The 16032-nt window shown below is 50.3% G+C and overlaps 5 protein-coding genes across 5 annotated transcripts; all 5 read right to left on the reverse strand.

Moving 5' to 3' along the window:
• Positions 1 to 305: 305 nt before the first annotated feature.
• EPUS_08708 (uncharacterized protein) lies at positions 306 to 1340 on the reverse strand (the record flags this gene model as incomplete). Its single annotated transcript, XM_007803095.1, has 3 exons — positions 306 to 550; positions 650 to 866; positions 1287 to 1340. The coding sequence occupies 3 exons, from the start codon at positions 1338 to 1340 to the stop codon at positions 306 to 308; spliced, it is 516 nt and encodes a 171-aa protein (XP_007801286.1).
• A 333-nt stretch (positions 1341 to 1673) lies between these two features.
• Positions 1674 to 4529, reverse strand: EPUS_08709 (DNA mismatch repair protein msh-2; the record flags this gene model as incomplete). The annotated part of the gene is made up of 2 exons (XM_007803096.1): positions 1674 to 4454; positions 4506 to 4529. The coding sequence occupies 2 exons, from the start codon at positions 4527 to 4529 to the stop codon at positions 1674 to 1676; spliced, it is 2805 nt and encodes a 934-aa protein (XP_007801287.1).
• A 687-nt stretch (positions 4530 to 5216) lies between these two features.
• EPUS_08710 (Sterol 3-beta-glucosyltransferase) lies at positions 5217 to 9728 on the reverse strand (the record flags this gene model as incomplete). The annotated part of the gene is made up of 3 exons (XM_007803097.1): positions 5217 to 5525; positions 5589 to 8381; positions 8430 to 9728. The coding sequence occupies 3 exons, from the start codon at positions 9726 to 9728 to the stop codon at positions 5217 to 5219; spliced, it is 4401 nt and encodes a 1466-aa protein (XP_007801288.1).
• Positions 9729 to 10570: 842 nt separating this feature from the next.
• Positions 10571 to 13480, reverse strand: EPUS_08711 (uncharacterized protein; the record flags this gene model as incomplete). Its single annotated transcript, XM_007803098.1, has 5 exons — positions 10571 to 11202; positions 11256 to 11476; positions 11530 to 11959; positions 12017 to 12196; positions 12259 to 13480. The coding sequence occupies 5 exons, from the start codon at positions 13478 to 13480 to the stop codon at positions 10571 to 10573; spliced, it is 2685 nt and encodes an 894-aa protein (XP_007801289.1).
• Positions 13481 to 14704: 1224 nt separating this feature from the next.
• On the reverse strand, positions 14705 to 15958 carry EPUS_08712 (uncharacterized protein; the record flags this gene model as incomplete). Its single annotated transcript, XM_007803099.1, has 2 exons — positions 14705 to 15820; positions 15869 to 15958. The coding sequence occupies 2 exons, from the start codon at positions 15956 to 15958 to the stop codon at positions 14705 to 14707; spliced, it is 1206 nt and encodes a 401-aa protein (XP_007801290.1).
• Positions 15959 to 16032: the final 74 nt, after the last annotated feature.

Below are 16032 nucleotides of genomic sequence, written 5' to 3' on the forward strand. Positions count from 1 at the left end.
GGCGGGGAGGGCGGGGAGTTGGAAGGCGAGTGGGTAGTCGAGGCGCAGTGTGTCGGTGGTCAGGCTGATGCATTTGCTGCATGTGGCGGCGGGGAGGGTTTGGTTGTCGTGCGTGACGGGGATGGCGGGGGAGAGGAGGTGGCTGAGCCGGAGGGAGGGGGAGGAGGACGAGGGGGGCGGGACGAGCGGGAGGCGCGTGACGCATTGTACGCAGCGGTGGGAGGGGCCGTGCGGGGCGTCGGTTTGGGCGTGGTACGGCTCCGAGCAGATGCCGATGTCGGTTTCCGGGTAGTAGTAGCCGGTTGTTAGGGAGGTGAAATGGGCGATCTGGGTGGCGGTGTTGGCTTGGACGGTACGGAGGCCGTTGGGGAGGAGGTAGACTGCTTCGACTTTGGGTTGCGGGCTGGTGACTTCGGCGCTGTCGTTGTTCGCTTGCGTGAGGTGTACCGGGTAGTTGCGGGAGTTGATGAGGAGTTGGCGTCGAAGGTAACCTGCTCGGTGTCTCTTATAAGGCTTTTTAATGCTTTGGTAATGGTTATAATGCCAGGAGCTGAGACAGATCAGCATAAGGAAAAGAAATACTGATAGGCAGTACTTCCGCTGGGGAGAAGCAGTGTGCTCGAGTGAGTGCAGGAAGTAGGGTACTTACTTGACGGACGTGGTTCGAGTCGAGGGATTGTACGGTAGGTCTCAGTGAGGATGGGATGGGCTTGAACCTCAGGGTCGAGCAGTCTAGAGATATCCATAGCCATCTTGAATGAAGTCTTTCTTAGAAAGCTTGTAACCCTGTTGTTGTTGTTGGTGGTGGTGGTGGTGGTGGTGGTGGTGGTGGTGGTGGTGGTGGTGCTTGTTGGAGGTGTGTCAAACTTGTCAGAAGATGATCAGGTCCCAGAGGGTGAAGATGGGGTTAGGATATGCACAAGGCTGTAGGTGACGATTGTGAACACTCAGATGAAGATGTTGTGGGATTGTTGTGTATAGCGTATAGCGTATAGCGTGGCCGACCAAAAGGGGGAATAATCTCGTGCCTAGTTTTGGTCTGATCATGACATTACCGGTAGCTGTTGAGGTCCTGTGTTCTTCGCCCTGAATCATGGTGAACCCATTAACCCCTAAGCTTCCATTCTTTGAAAGCTTGCGCCGTTTCTTGATACACCTCCAGAGGACTGCGGGCAAGGCCATTTCTATCTTGCAACAAGCGAATAACTTTCGGATCCAACTTGTGACCGCCAGTGGCTTCATCTTTGTCCGGACGGATCGTCACAGCGACTGACATCCGGCCTTACCATGATCTTGTTGGCCAGACCGTGCAGCATCTTGAAGAGCATCTTGAAGAGCATCTTGAAGAACTCCTGACTTTATCATTGATTATTGGCTCCAACGATGACAAGCCAGGAGGGCACCAGGACACGCTAACGCAATGTGGCACATGCCGAAATTGGCATTATGCTTGGTCACGTGGCGCCTGCCCTAGCCCATTAAAAGCAGTCCAGATGACACTGAAGCTGAAGGGTTGTCATATCGTACGGTAGCATATGCTTTACCTGCGACTAAGGAAATGCTGCTGTCTCGCCAATAGTCAAAAGGTGAGCATCGAGCTTGAGATCACTTGCTGGAATAGAAATACTGGTGGCAAGCTGTTTTGGCATCTCGTTCCCTCTCTTTGAGTCTTCTTACAGTGCTTTCACTGAGTGAAAGAATTTGTTGCACATTAATTTCTCATCAGTCTTGACCAAGTCCCTCATCGCTTGCATCTTCTGGTCCTTTGTCATGTCACCCGCCTCGACCTGTGCCTTCCACTTCACCAACATTTGCTTCAGGAGAGCACTACCCTCCTCCACATCTTCTTTGGAATAGTCGTCCGTCTTAGCCTCGTGATCTGTGGAAAAGTCTTCCAGCTCTTCTGCTTTTCTCCTCGCCATGTTGACGACTTTCTCAGGGAAGCGGACCAGCTCAGCCACGTGGATACCGAAGCTTTGATCGCTGATGCCAGGCTCCACGCGGTAAAGCAGAGTCACTTCCCTCCTCTTTGCTTTGGCATCATCCACCCCATCACTCTTCACAGCCCCATTCGTCTCTCCACCTCCAACAAATGCTACAACATGTAAATTCTTGACAGCATCAGGGTATTGGTCCGCGAGCGCAGTGAGCTCATGAAAGTGCGTTGCAAAGCAGCCAAAGGCTCCAATGCCCTTCACAATCTCCTCACTGATCGCCCATGCCAATCCGAAACCGTCATAAGTGCTGGTACCTCTTCCTAACTCGTCAATGATGATGAGACTATCTCTGGTTGCACTCTTTAGAATGTTGGCAGTTTCCAGCATTTCCGCCATGAAGGTCGACACACCCTTCAGCTGGGAATCTGAGGCGCCAACACGAGCGAGAATGCAATCAAATATTGTGAGCGACGCTTCAGTGCAGGGGACGAAGCAGCCCACTTGTGCCAGTAATGCTATGGTCCCAATTGTTCGGATATAGGTTGACTTGCCTCCCATGTTGGGTCCAGTAATGATTAGGAACCTTGAGTGATCACGGCGCAGCTCGACATCGTTGGTGATAAACGAGATATCATCCTGACATTCCATACACGGGTGCCTTGCTTCTTTCAATATGGTATCGCCTGTGCCACGAGCATGCATCGTTGGCCGGACATAAGCTGATGGCGCGTGGACAGAGACGTGTGCGAATGAGACGATAACATCGAGATGCGCGAGAAGGGAGGCAAGTGACTCTAGGACGGGGGTGTAGGATGCTGCAACGGAGACAACTTCGGTAACAAGAGATGACTGGGTGCGATTGTATGAAGTTGAGAGCTGGTCATGATCGCGACGAAGAGCTTGCAAGACGTTGGTGGTGAAGTATACACCGTTCTTTTGTGTTGATATCTCGAGGTACGATTTCTTGTTTCGAATGCATGATGCTTCGTTACGAGTCAGTCGGAAGCACCAACCATGCGTTCTGTGATTCTCCAGGAATAGCTTCTTGTCGACCTCCTGATTCAGATCTTGGCTCGCACGACGATGTTCCTGATCCATATCTCGTCTGATCTTCTCCAGCTTCTTCCGGATGATACGGAGGGAGTCATCAAATTCAGGTTTGATGATAAATTCATGACGATCCAGAGCATCCAGATCGACTGTCGTTTCTACCATCTCGGCCAGTTTCGAGAGACTTTCCGAGAGACCTCTCAGCTTCGTAGTATATTCGGCTTCTAAGGGCCCCTGATATTGCTCGTCAATGACTCCTTCTAGCGTCCCAATGATCCCAGGTAACCTGATGACAACTTGGTAAGCCCTCACGACATCTTCAAGGTTGGCCAACTTTCTCTGAAAACGTTTGGAAAGTCGAAAGAGGTCAGGTATTGATCGGAGGTGTTCTTCTTGCATGGTTTGCCGCAGTTCAGTATCCATCACAAAGGCTTCCACCAATTGTTGTCGCTTCTCGATCTCCTGCAAGCTCATCAAAGGTTGCTTCAGCCATTGCGCCAGAAGCCGGCCTCCCACCGGCGTCTTACAGTGGTTAAGCAGACCAAATAGACTCATGGTCTTCGATCCGTCTCTTGGTCCGGGCATCAGATTGAGAGCTCGAAGTGCAGCTGAATCCAACTTCATGAACTGGGATAGATCATGTTGGTAAAGCTGATACTGCCCATAGTTGGAAGGATCAGTCATTACTCCAATATACTTGACAAGGGCAGCTGCGGAACCCATTGCCAGCTTCAGATCGGTCTGCGGTAGGGTGCCCGTAGCTTTGTCATCCTTTAGCAATCTAACCAGGTCTTGCTCGATATCTTTCGTGCCGAACTCAGCCATGGGCCTCTCTGAAACAGCGATCCCACAGCTGTCCGCAATGTTTCTCAGCTTGGCAAGCTCAGCATCTTTTTTCTGCCCATCAGCGGCCATGAGGCACTCTTTCACACCCAACTGAATGAGAAGGGACTCGAAATTCGAGTACAGATCGTTATCCAAGAACTCACTGATTCCGAGCTCACGCACACTGGCATCTGCGAAACAGACTCCAACCGTACGCGCCTCAGCCTTGGCGCTGACCTTGACTGCAAGTATGATAGGTGCGGCCTGGCTGGCGTCTGCCGACCCAGTGCCCAGCTCATCCTCGACGCTCTGTAGATTGCCAGGACTAGCTTGCCTACCCAGAACCCATGCTCCCTTGCCATTGTTTTCGAAGATCTCAACTCTCTTACCCAGTCTGAATAGAGCTTCTCGTAGAAAATTTCGGAACGCTGTCGTGGTCATTGTGACAGAGGGAAGAGCATTATCAGATTTGCCGAGATAGCGGATCACCGCTGTAGTTTTGTAAACTGCTCGAGCGATGAGGTCCGCATCTGCACCGTGAGCAGAGTACCAATCTCCCCGCTCGAAGATCCGTATTGTCGTGGTATCATCTTTGCTTGGAAGTTGACGAAATTGGCGAATAAAGCCACCCTCGTCGTCAACCTAAAACTGTCAAAAGACTGAATACACACACATGGGGACAGAAGGCGGTACCTTCAACTCAGGCCTAGAAGACATGATGGGCGTTCAGAGTTGGGGGAAAGTGTCTTCAGTCACTGCACTACAGTAAGGAAATAATCGACACCTGGATTTACGCGACCCGGACGCGTAGAGTGCCGCCAAACTAGTTGACTGATTACATAATTGGACTTGCTGATTTATGGACGCGAAGTGCACTTACTAATCGTCACGTGGTGTACCAGCCTCTTGATCGTCTTCACAACCTAGGTCAACTATTGCTTGACAAATGTCCTGCATAGAAATACAACCCCCGAGAGCATGTAACACAACTCTTGTTATTAAAGCCTCTAACTATTGACGCCGGAGAATCCCGTATCCCAGCATCAATGACAAAGATACCCTTTCTCTTAGCTGGAGCAGTAACCTACAAGTATATTGTCAGTTCATGCACCGGTAGGAAAAATGCCTATCAGAAGCAAGATTGAGGCCTACTATAACAGCAACCCATTCATACTAGAGCATAGGTTAAAGGGGATCAGCTTGACCAACACGTCAAGAGCCAGGCTGTGTTCAGCACATTCCCTTATATCTTGTATTGGTCCTAGATGCCTAACCAGGCAAAATATATAGATGCAACATGGCGACTGAGAAACCTTTCCTGGTACGGTTATCTTAAACTCCGCTGGTATGCTCGCTTGCTGAGGACGGTCAGGGAGATCAAGAAACACGCCTGCAGGATGCCCATCATTCAGGACTTCCTTTCCCAGCGATTGACGGCTTCAGTGCCTCTATAGCTTTGGGCCTCGACCGATCGACGCTAGCTCTCGGCTCCTTATAAGTCGAAATGTCCCTATCACGTATCCTCTTCTGGATTTCAGGATCGCTTTCATCGCCAATGAATGTCCAGCTCTCCTCTATATCAACTGCAGGATCATCATTATGGACCGCCCCGCTCCGTGCATCCTTTGACCCGACCGTCCGTGCGTTGATCAATGTCTTAGCATATTCGAGATCTCGGTAAATGGCTTGTATGGCATTTTGCACACCATTCTCCTATCATAGAATTTTAGTAGTAGTTCAATGACGACAAATGCCGGGTACTGATAATAGACATACCTTTCGAATCTGCTGCCCCAGAACCCTTGCCTTGATGATCATTCGTTCAGAGTGGACTGCTTCCCATAGTGCTCGCGAGAACACTGAAACGTTGACCTTCTTAAGGCAGATACCAACGCCCAAGTCCTCAACTCGGGATCCAAAGAAGAACTGGTCCCCAAAGAAAGGCTTGATGATCGTAGGCACCCCTGCACGCAAACTAGCACCAGTGGTGCCGGCTCCTCCATGATGTACAGCAGCATCGATTTGCGGGAAAAGCCAATCGTGAGGGGCTGATCTAATTTGATGCAGTTCCGGGGGGAGAGGAACTTCAGTCTTGACCGCAGCAGGATCGCCAAGTCGATCTGACCAGCCTTTCGAGAGAATGCAGCGAACATCTGCTTTCAATACAGAGTCCACGACGGTCTTGGTCAACGCGGCAGGATCAGAGACGACGATTGAACCAAATCCAATATAAACAAGCTTCTTGCCATCAGCATGGGCTTTATTGATAAATTCAACCAATTCTAGCGGTGGCGCCCAACCAGAGGCTTCATCGAGGAACCAATAACCAGTGACTCTTACCCAATCACTGTAATCCAGAGGTGGCACAACCACATGTGGGGAAAAGTTGTACAGAAAGGGTACTTTGTTCGGCTGCATCTTGTCCAGGTTTGTGCTTCGAAGACCCAGCTCCTTCTTTCGCCAGCGATTGACTTGCCCTGCAATGGCTTTCCAGAATACGTTGTCGAACATGACGTAGGAGAAGTAATTGTACGCCCCGCCAATCTTATGTTCAGGCACAGCGAAGGCATGAGGATACGCTCGAGTCCGCGTCCAAGGCATGGTAAATGCTCGAAAATACGGGATACGCAAAGCTTCTGCAATGTGAATTCCAGCCATTGCGCTAGGCGACTCAATCAAGATATCTGAGCCTTGGCAAGCTTTCCAGGCAGAGGACAAAAGGTCGTCGATCCAAGAACGAAATTTGAGCGATGCTTCTCTCAGGAAAGAATATGTAAACATGCCATTTTCAATGCAGATGCGCATGAGCTCCGCCGGATCACCATCGACCGGACTGAAGTCAATACCGTGCTTGCGGACCCAAGGCTCGAATTCGGCGTGAGTTGCTATCCGCGGTTTGTGACCTTCCGCAAGAAGCCCTTTGCATAGCGCAATGTATGGTTGCACATCTCCACGAGATCCTATGGTAAGGCAAGTAATGCTCAACGATTTTGTCGGCGTGAAATTGATGATAGAAGCTCTAGGGTCATCGAACAGGATTGGTGGTACTTCCTCAGTACCAGCATCTTTAGGGTCGTCGCCGGGTAGTTTCATCTCATGTCCAGCATGTCCTTCTTGGCGAGCTTCTTGTAGCATTTGATGCTCTGTTTTCGCAACCTGTGCTTCGTCATGATCCTCTTGTGCCAAAAGACCAGATTCCACAAGGTACTTGATGGATTCCAGGTTTTGTAGAAGCGTCACGGTGCAGTCGTCTCGGTGTTCTGAAGAATTGAATTCAAAGAAGAGCTCTTCATGGCCTCGTATGACCAGAACAAGACCGTGATAGCCAAATCGAAATCCTTTCTCTTTCTCGACATTCTCAATATCTTTGAGCGGAAGGATCATCTTCGTCTTCGTACCTGGCAACAAGCTTCGAAAACAAAACTTACGATCACTTATATAAACTTTGCCGTACAGAGGTAGTACTCGATGAAGGTAGGCGAAATAGGTGGCACGGAGCTTTTCAGAGGCTGGTAGAGCGAAGTGCGCCCGAAATCGATCACCATATCCCGATGCAGCCTCCTCGTCTTCTGGGTCGACAAGACGGTCTTCGGGCATAATGCCCTCATGCTCACCGTAATGTCTCCTTCCACCCGCCCACATTCCAGAAACCTTTTCCAAGTAACCCATGGATTCAGTCGCCAACAACTTGCTCATTCTTGTTGACGAACTTTTCAAATAGCCGGCAAATCCGGCTGCCCTCTGGAGTGGGTAAGATCCAGCTTTCATGATATCTTGCAGGTTTGGTGAGGACGTTTTGTGCTGCAGACCATCTCTAGAGATAGTATCCGACGTAAGTGGATCATTCTGCAGCAAAGCACGGTGCGGAGCAGGTTTGGCGTGAGAGGTCCTTGACGGCGATGGCTGGCGTATATTAGCGGCCACTGATGCAAATCTCTCATCACTCTCGGAGGTTTGACGAATGTCTTCGCTGGACCTCACATGAGAGTCTTGCAGGCGACTGATGGTCGGAGAGAGGAATACGTCACTTCTATTCAATATTTGACTGGCAGATTCCAGAGTGGGGGTGGTTGGTGAATGGATTATGGGCGTGGATGCTGTATCTCTGTCCATAGATTGTACGAACGAGTCTGAACCACCTGGAGGCTGGGACGTCAACGACTCCACAGATGGCCGTCCAGTTGTTGCCTGGCTGCCAGGTCTCCTTCCACGGTCAAAGCTGGCCCTGCCATATTCTTGTCGAAAGAGATCAATACTTGGCCGCTTCAGCTCTTTATCTGACCTGCCAGCATCAAGACTCAGCCGGGGAGAAGTCCTACCACTGTTGGGGGTTGGAGGTGGCAAAAAAGTTGCTTTCACGCTGTCACGAAGTGGCGTGGCCGAACGAAACCGTGTGTTGCTTGAACGAATATCAAGAGATCCTCGAGGCTCAGGAGAAGCTGTGCGGGACTCGTGTTGCCCATGACTTCCTGGGGATGATGCCTCCCGGTTGTGGGTGGCGGCGTGGTCTACCAGACTACTCAAAACATCGAGTGCATCTTTGCCAAAGCTGAAGAAGGAAAAGAAGTACTATCTATAATTAAAAGGATCCAAAGCACGAAAGACGTTTTCACATACCTCGTCAATGGCGTACGTATCCCCACTCTCAACAACACGGACCTTGAGGGTCTCTGCAAAGTCAATAACAGGGCTTTCTTCAATGTCAATCACATTCTCAATGGGTAAAGAGATCTTCACGCTGTCACCATCATTGTGGGACCTGAAGATAACTTTTTGAAGATTCTTCACCCACTCCTTGGCACTGGTATGGCTGTCAGCCCTGAACTGGTAGGTTCGATGATCAGTTGTCAGCGAAAAATCTTTACAGGTTTTCTGCTTGTCTTTGTCTTCACACAGAAAGGCGGATATGCCGTATCGTAAGTCTATATTCCCGGCAGGGAAGAAGAGGTCCGCTGGATTGGAATAGTATGAGAGTACGTCCCCTTTCAGTGTAAACCAGTAGCGGGTAAAGGCTCGATTCTGCCTGCCTCTCTTCGCAAGATACCCTGTTTTGGCTACAGAGGCAGACTTCTTTGGTAAATAGGCATAGAAGCAGATGTGCTTGCGAGTTATGTATAGATAACCTTGCAGCAGAACAGTCTGAAGAAGCCAGCAAGGATATTCTGATATCACATCCTCCGGTTCTTCGAAGCCGAATATCTCCATCAGACGCGTTGCAAGCAGTGTGGCTGGCGACGAGCCGGCTTGGCCGCGACCTTTCTCGACTTTGTCAGAGCGCATCGTGGCTTCGGTCCCCAAATCACTCGCGCTGAGTTCTGCTTGAGCTTCTAGCATTCTGCTCATCATTGGCGCATCGCGTGGCGTAAGGTAGTTGGCCTTATCACTGTAGTCGAGAGAGTGTTCGTCACCAATATTTGCTTGCTGCTGTGTTCCTGAGTGCTTTTCCTTCCTCGGGCGCAACGAGAGCCTTGGCAGTGACTTTAACAACCTTTGCTCCGATGGTTTCCGCTTGTGGACCTTCTCTTCGTTACTGAGCTTCCGTGGAGAAATGTCTAGATTAGAAGGATGTGTGGTGGAGGTCTCGGACAGTCGCGCAGCACTCGATTGTGACGAAACCCCGCCTGCTGACTCTTCCATGCCCAGCTCATCTTCCTCGGCGCTATCACTCGAGTCGTCGAAGCGAGCATTGAAATCTGTGCGAGATCCAGCGGCTGCGATCATGGAAAAAATGGACTGATTCATGTACTGAGGAGCGCTGGCGCCTGCTCTGGCTGGAGCTGTAACGTCTTCATTTGCATCTTCGCCATATTTGAAACGTTCAGGAACATGACTCGAAGGGAGGCGATGTAGCCGTTTCGGTTTCTTAGACAGTTTGCGGCCAATCCGTTTCTTGAGTGGTTCTTCATTGGTGGGCATGGTGTAGCTAACCCAAGAGTTGGGTCCGTCTGTGTTGGGAAGCGTCTGCCTTTCGTCGATGGGTTAAGGCCGACGTGCAAGCTCAGAAAGAGCTGTTTCTCAGGAGCCGGAGTTGCGGTGCGTGAGCACCTGATGCTCACCTGATCATGGAGAAGGGTTGCGAGGTAGGGTGGTCATCTGGCATTGGAGCAGTAGAACAAAATGTATCTTGCCATCTCAACATTCACCCAAAGAGGGTGATCTATTCTTCTCGCCGCGGCACGATGACAGGGCACTTTCTAGATTGGAGATAGAGATAACAGCAATCCCAGAGCTTCACCAGCAATACACGCTATGTACGGCTTCGGAAATAAGTAGTAGTAAGTGATGCACGGGAGCACCCTGGCATGTGCCACCATGCGAGCCACTGGCAGGCCGGGTCCAGCTTCCGGAGTCCACCCTCATAGGCTCCACAGGACTATCCCACGCGAGCACTACGTAGTAACTAGTTAGTTACCGGTAATTTCAGGCTCTTCAAGTAAAGTTATAGGGCTTTGCTGCATGTTCTGCAGGCAGCAAGGCTAGGCAACGGCTCCCTTTCATAGTCCTAATGGACAGCTACTTTACGAGTTGCAGGTATATCTCACCGCACTGATAGTTGCCGCAGGAATTCAAGGCTAAACACCAAGATCATGATATTGGAACAAGTTGCACCTGTGCGATGTTCAACATTCAAATTTACACTAATTGGTGGCCAAACCTGCTAATGATCATGACGGCCATCTTCTGCGTGTTGCAATATCACACTTCCTGTCTGCTGGTGGTGAAGTTCGAGTTCGCTACGTTCCACACACTGACATCGCTCATTGCTTCCACCTGGCGAGCTGATCCATGATATTCTGCACATTCTGCGCCGGACCTTGCTGAGAAGCTGTTCCCATTCCCTGATTTCCCGTATAAGACGACATACCAGCCGGGTTAGTGTAGGGCTGCATTGGTGGACGCTGGGGAAATTGGCTGTTCGATGACTGGTGGTGGTATGGTTGAGCAAGATAGCCCTGGTTCTGATTCTGCTGCCGAGCAACATTGCTCAGCAAAGCGCCCAGATCAGGCGTTCCTCCACCAGCTGCTGACATATGCTGGGTCGGGGCTTGATTTCGTGGTGTCTGCCTTAAATTGGCAAGCAATTCCTGTAAGTTCTGTCCACCATTTGGGCTCAAAGGACCTGGTCCACCATATGATGGCTCGCGTGGAGCTGAATAGCTGGAGATAGCTGGCGGGTGTGGTGGCTGATACGGTTGTTGATAAGATTGTGCATATGGTTGAGAGGGTGGCTGAGGGTACGGGTATGGTGGTGGTTGTGGTTGTGGTTGTGAATGTCCGTAGGGCTGAGCAGGGACTGGTGTGGCAGATGCCGGCAGAGCCATCCGCTCTTTTTGCCTGGCCTGAATGACGATATCTGCCGCAGTGCTTACATCGAGATCCACATATTCTACTACCGGTTATTCTCAATCACGCTCGATGCTCAATGTACGTGGGTTATCTTACCATTGAAGTTCACGCTCGTAGCACCTGTACCCCGATCGAACACTTGCAGCGGGATCCGCTGATTGAATTGAGTGTGCCTTGTCAGCTTGACGACGGCCTGTACACCTTCAATGATTTGCCGCTTGACCACAGCGCCAAGTGTTATACGGGGATTGAGGTGTATCGTTGCTGCACGCAGGCCCTTGTGCTTGAAACCATTCTCGATAAAACGTGAAAAGTGTCTATAATATCCAGGTCAATATCAGAACTAGAAAGAGTTCAAGGCAATGCATACTGGTCAACATCCTCCAAAATCAGAATTTGAACATCAGGCACATCTCTCGGATCGCGTCTAGGCAACGGAAGAGCAGCTTCATCATCGAAACCTCGCGGACTGGGACTTCTGTATCTTCCTCCGTCTCGTCCATATGGTGGGGACCGGGGGCGACCATAATGGTTGAAAGCTACTGGGCTTCTGTCACGGACACGATACTCGTCGCGAGTCTTGAACCCACGTGGTGAGGGTGATCGCATTGGGCGATAATCGTCTCGTCGTCGAGCAGGCTCGTCTCGGAAATCACTAAATGGCAATCGTTCGAACTGGCTCCCCCGATCGGCTCCGCTTCGTCTCCTGTCTGGCGACCTCGATCTTCTACGAGGCGGTTGTTTGCCATCAGCTGGTCCTGAATTTCGGCTACCCTTTTGTGGTTTAGAAATCTCCAAGTCTGTACGTCGTCAGAGGAACAAACATGAACAGTAAAGGAAGATCAAGCGCGGCTCACGGATTTTCCTCCCTCTGATAGAGGCGCCTTGCTCTTTGGCTAGAGCATCGTAACATGCACTTGCTTCAAGGAACTGTACAAAACCATATGCCTGTTTGAGCGATATCTGTGCCAGTTTGCCATGCTTGTGGAAGATGTGAAATAAATCCCGCTTCGTCACTTTCTCTGTGGGAAGATTTCCTGGATATAAGTCAGCGACACCCGCCTTCCTTCGCTACGTATGAGACAGGATGTGATCTTACCAACAAAGAGTCTCGATCCAGGAGGGAAGCGATCCCATACACCTTCCGTCACGTATATCCTCTCATCATGCAAAAATTGGTCATATTTCTTCTGAATTTCTTGTCCCCATGGCTGTTCCTCGTCGTTTGCGCTTTCGGATTCATGTCTTTGGCTTGGCGATTTCGTGCCTTTCCCACCCAGGTCTTTCACACTCTGGACGGACGGGCTCTGGATTGGTGCATTGCTTGCAGGAGATTGTTGGAAAGTGGCAACTGGGGGTGGGGGGAGACCATTTGCAGCTCGAGCATTGGATTGTGGAGGAGGGATATTACTTCCAGTTCCCAGCCCCGCTGCTGGTCGAAAGCTGGTTGTTTGTGCCTGATACGAAGTGGAGCTGGCATTTTGCGGAGGAAGGTGGTGGTATGAGCGGATACTTTCACTGGGTGAGTAATTTGGGTGTATTGCGGGCTTCTCCTGAGGAGGGGGCCTCGGAGGCAGACCTGGAACTACTGGCAGTGACTTCTCAGAGCCGGTTTGCGGGATGATTGTCTCTTCGGTGGCGGAGGCAGTGGTGGGAGCAGTAAGGGTGTCGGCAGCAGGAGCCGTGGCAGTAGACTGAGAAAGAGTATCTAGGAGAGATTGGTAATTGACCCCTTCTTTGGAGACACCGTCCGGAGAGTCTGGTCTCACAACACGATCGGGTTGGGCATGGGGACCACTGGCAGTGACTTCTGGGTTTGGCAACACATAATCTTCATGGGAAGCCTCACCACTAGAGGCAAGCTGCTCTTGTTCAGGGTTGGCATTGGCATTCTCAGTGAATTGCGCTAAAGAGTCCAAGGTGCGCTGCAAATCAGGTGCAGTGGCATTTGAAGTATGCGCATAAGAGTTGGTAGAATTCGCTTGACTTTCTGTGTTTCCATTCAAAGCTATGCTGCTTGAAGCGCTATTCTGGACGTTCGCATGGTCCTGCCCTTCCACGTAGCCATCAGGCTGCGCAGGAGCATGTATCATGTTAAGAGGTATCTTGTGCACCACATGGTCTTCCTGGTTGAGATCCGAAGTTTTGGAGGCAGAGGTATCGAGCGCTATGTCATATGTGGTTGTATCATTGAAGACAGGATCCATCTGGTTTTGGAGGACTGGGATATTAGAGGGCTCTGGGAGATGCAACGGTCGTGGGCTTTCTGGAGTCTGCGACCTGCGATAATGATGCGCTTCTGGAGGCAGGTCGGAATTCATAGGGACAGCTGTGTGATTCAATCCATCTACAGGATGCGGAGTGCTTGAGAGTAGGAGAGAGAGAGGCTGAGGCTGCCGTATTTGATTGGCTTGTGGTCATTACTAGGGACAGGCGATACTTTGAGAAACTGCAACGGAAGGTACGTTAAGGTAAGGAGATATGAAGCGTAGTGCTAAGCATGAGGAAGATCGGGGTGCCTGTAGGCGGTGGTGAGTATGAGCAGTAGTATTGAAATTGTTTGACACAAACTGCATCTGGTGGAGAGAAAGGTCTGCAGTCAGGCGTAGCCAGCCTGCATACATAAATTAAGTTGAGGTCTAGAGGTCCTCAGCCCCCTCCACTTCTGGCAATTTTCCCACTAGGCTCCGAGCCATACGGGTATGTATGTATGTATGTACTGTATGTAATGTGTTTTGGTGTGTCAGCAATCGCATTTCGGTTTCAGAATACGCATACTGTATGCAGCACACATCTCAAATGGGTACAGCGCTTGAACTTGGGCTGCGAGGGTTGCTACGACAGATGTCTTGCACTCAAATCAGCCCAATTGCCCTTTCGCTGCTGACCAGAGCACTCAGTTATCCTTCGCTAGTCCTGACAACAGAACTGCCCTCATCATCTAAGCGTCGTAATTATTCTCAGACCACATGTGTGCCTAGTGAAGCAGATCTTGCTTCAGCCAGGAAGTGGATTGCAACCTTCACCTCTGAGTCTATTCCTCGAGACATTGGCGATGTCTCATTCAGCAGGTCCAGCGGACCAGGTGGTCAAAATGTCAACAAGTGAGGCTCGGGCCCCATGTTCAGCATGCGCAAGGTTGACCGGTCTATAGAGTGAGCTCCAAGGCTCAACTAAGAGTTCCTGTGGACAAACTGTTCCCGCGAATACCTAGTCTCCTGCATTCCTCTGTTATGGCTTCTCGATACTACACTGAAAAGTCCCGCAGCCTACTGATACAGGCAGACGAGAGTCGCAAACAAACGGCCAACCGTGAGACGTGTTACCGTAAGCTTCATGAGCTCGTAGTCGAGCTAGCTAGGGATAGAATACCCGGAGAGACATCAGAAAGTCAAAAGGACAAGGTCAAAAAGCTGAAGAGGTCAGAGAATGAGGCTCGGCTACGGAACAAAAAGCAGCATTCCTACAAAAAAGCATCAAGATCAAAAAGTCATGGTGATTGACAATAGACGCCGTTAAGATACTTCGACATTGGGAATGTCAACTCAGGCAGCATGACTAGAGTCGGCTACTGCTTTCAATTGCCGGAGAGTTGATACTACGACTTGACGCAGTGCAATATCCAGAGAATCATTCTCTAGGAGTATTTCTAGCCACTCTCGAATGCTCTCGATCAGTCCAATGCAGCAGCTCCTTCCGAGCAAAGCTTCCTGAAGCCTCTTCAATGAGATTCCGAAGCGCTTAGGAAATTCAGGAGATGTGACAGCAACCCCCACGCAGGGCACCTTGACACTGCATACTAAGGTCCTCCAGTTCGATGGCTGAGAGCTCAACATGTGATCCACGATGTGCTGGAGTACGCTTCGTAAACAAGGGATCGGATCTATCTCTTGTACAGTGTCGAAGAATTTTAGAGCGACTTCGTCATCGTTTTCGAGTTGGAGCATGGCAGCATCAAAGATTGCAATCGGAATTGCGCCGCTCAATGCAGGCGTCTTGGCCAATTTCTGTGGAGAAGCCAGATCAATATTGTGCATTGAAACGTTGCTAGGGTGGATATCTTCTGCTGTTAGGCCCTGGAGGCCAACAACGTCCGCATCCTCATCGCCAACAGCCCTATTTTCGTTTTGTGGTTCTGGGTATTGATCTATGCCCAGGATCTGCTGTCGCGCAGTGATTTTCGCAATGTAGAGAAGTTCGAGCTTCATATATTCTAACCAAAGAGATTTCGAGCCTTTACAGAATCTCAAACCTCTTTGCATGTAACTCCTGGCCTCCATCATATCTGCGTGCTCTTCCATCGCGATATGGCCTGCATATATCCATAGATCCGGCTTTGATGGGTGTAGGCGAAGAGCTTTCGTCAGGATCTGGGAGAGCCTTTTGTATGCCTTTTGCTGTCGAGCGTACTCGATTTGCTGCAACCAGAGGCCGAGGTCGCCTGGGAACTTTCTCGTAGCTCGATCGAGAATGAAAAACACCCTGCGTTGACCAGTATGGGTAGGAGCCTTGACTATTAACCTCTTCACCCTTTTCCGTCGCAGAGCGTCAACGTTGATCTCGAATTCTGTGTATCGGGCATAGTCTGGAGGTGTGCATTCGCGCGCATTTAATTTGTGCTCGAACTCCGATCGTTTCTGTGCAATTCTGGCTATCTCATCCTGGCACTGATCAGTAAAGTCTAGAAAGCAGGAAACTGAGCCACAAACCGAAGTAAATATCCCCTTGCGCTCATATTCCTTCAGTTCTGGGACGGATTGCTCCAGAAAGAACCTGGCCTTGTCACTTGCCCCTGCCATGCGGTGTAAATGGCTTCAGTGATCCAGCAGTGATGCCCAATCGACGACAGTCATTTTGTGCAAGTAAATACTCA

Source organism: Endocarpon pusillum (genome assembly GCF_000464535.1).
Source record: "Endocarpon pusillum Z07020 unplaced genomic scaffold scaffold1974, whole genome shotgun sequence".
NCBI lineage: Eukaryota > Fungi > Ascomycota > Eurotiomycetes > Verrucariales > Verrucariaceae > Endocarpon > Endocarpon pusillum.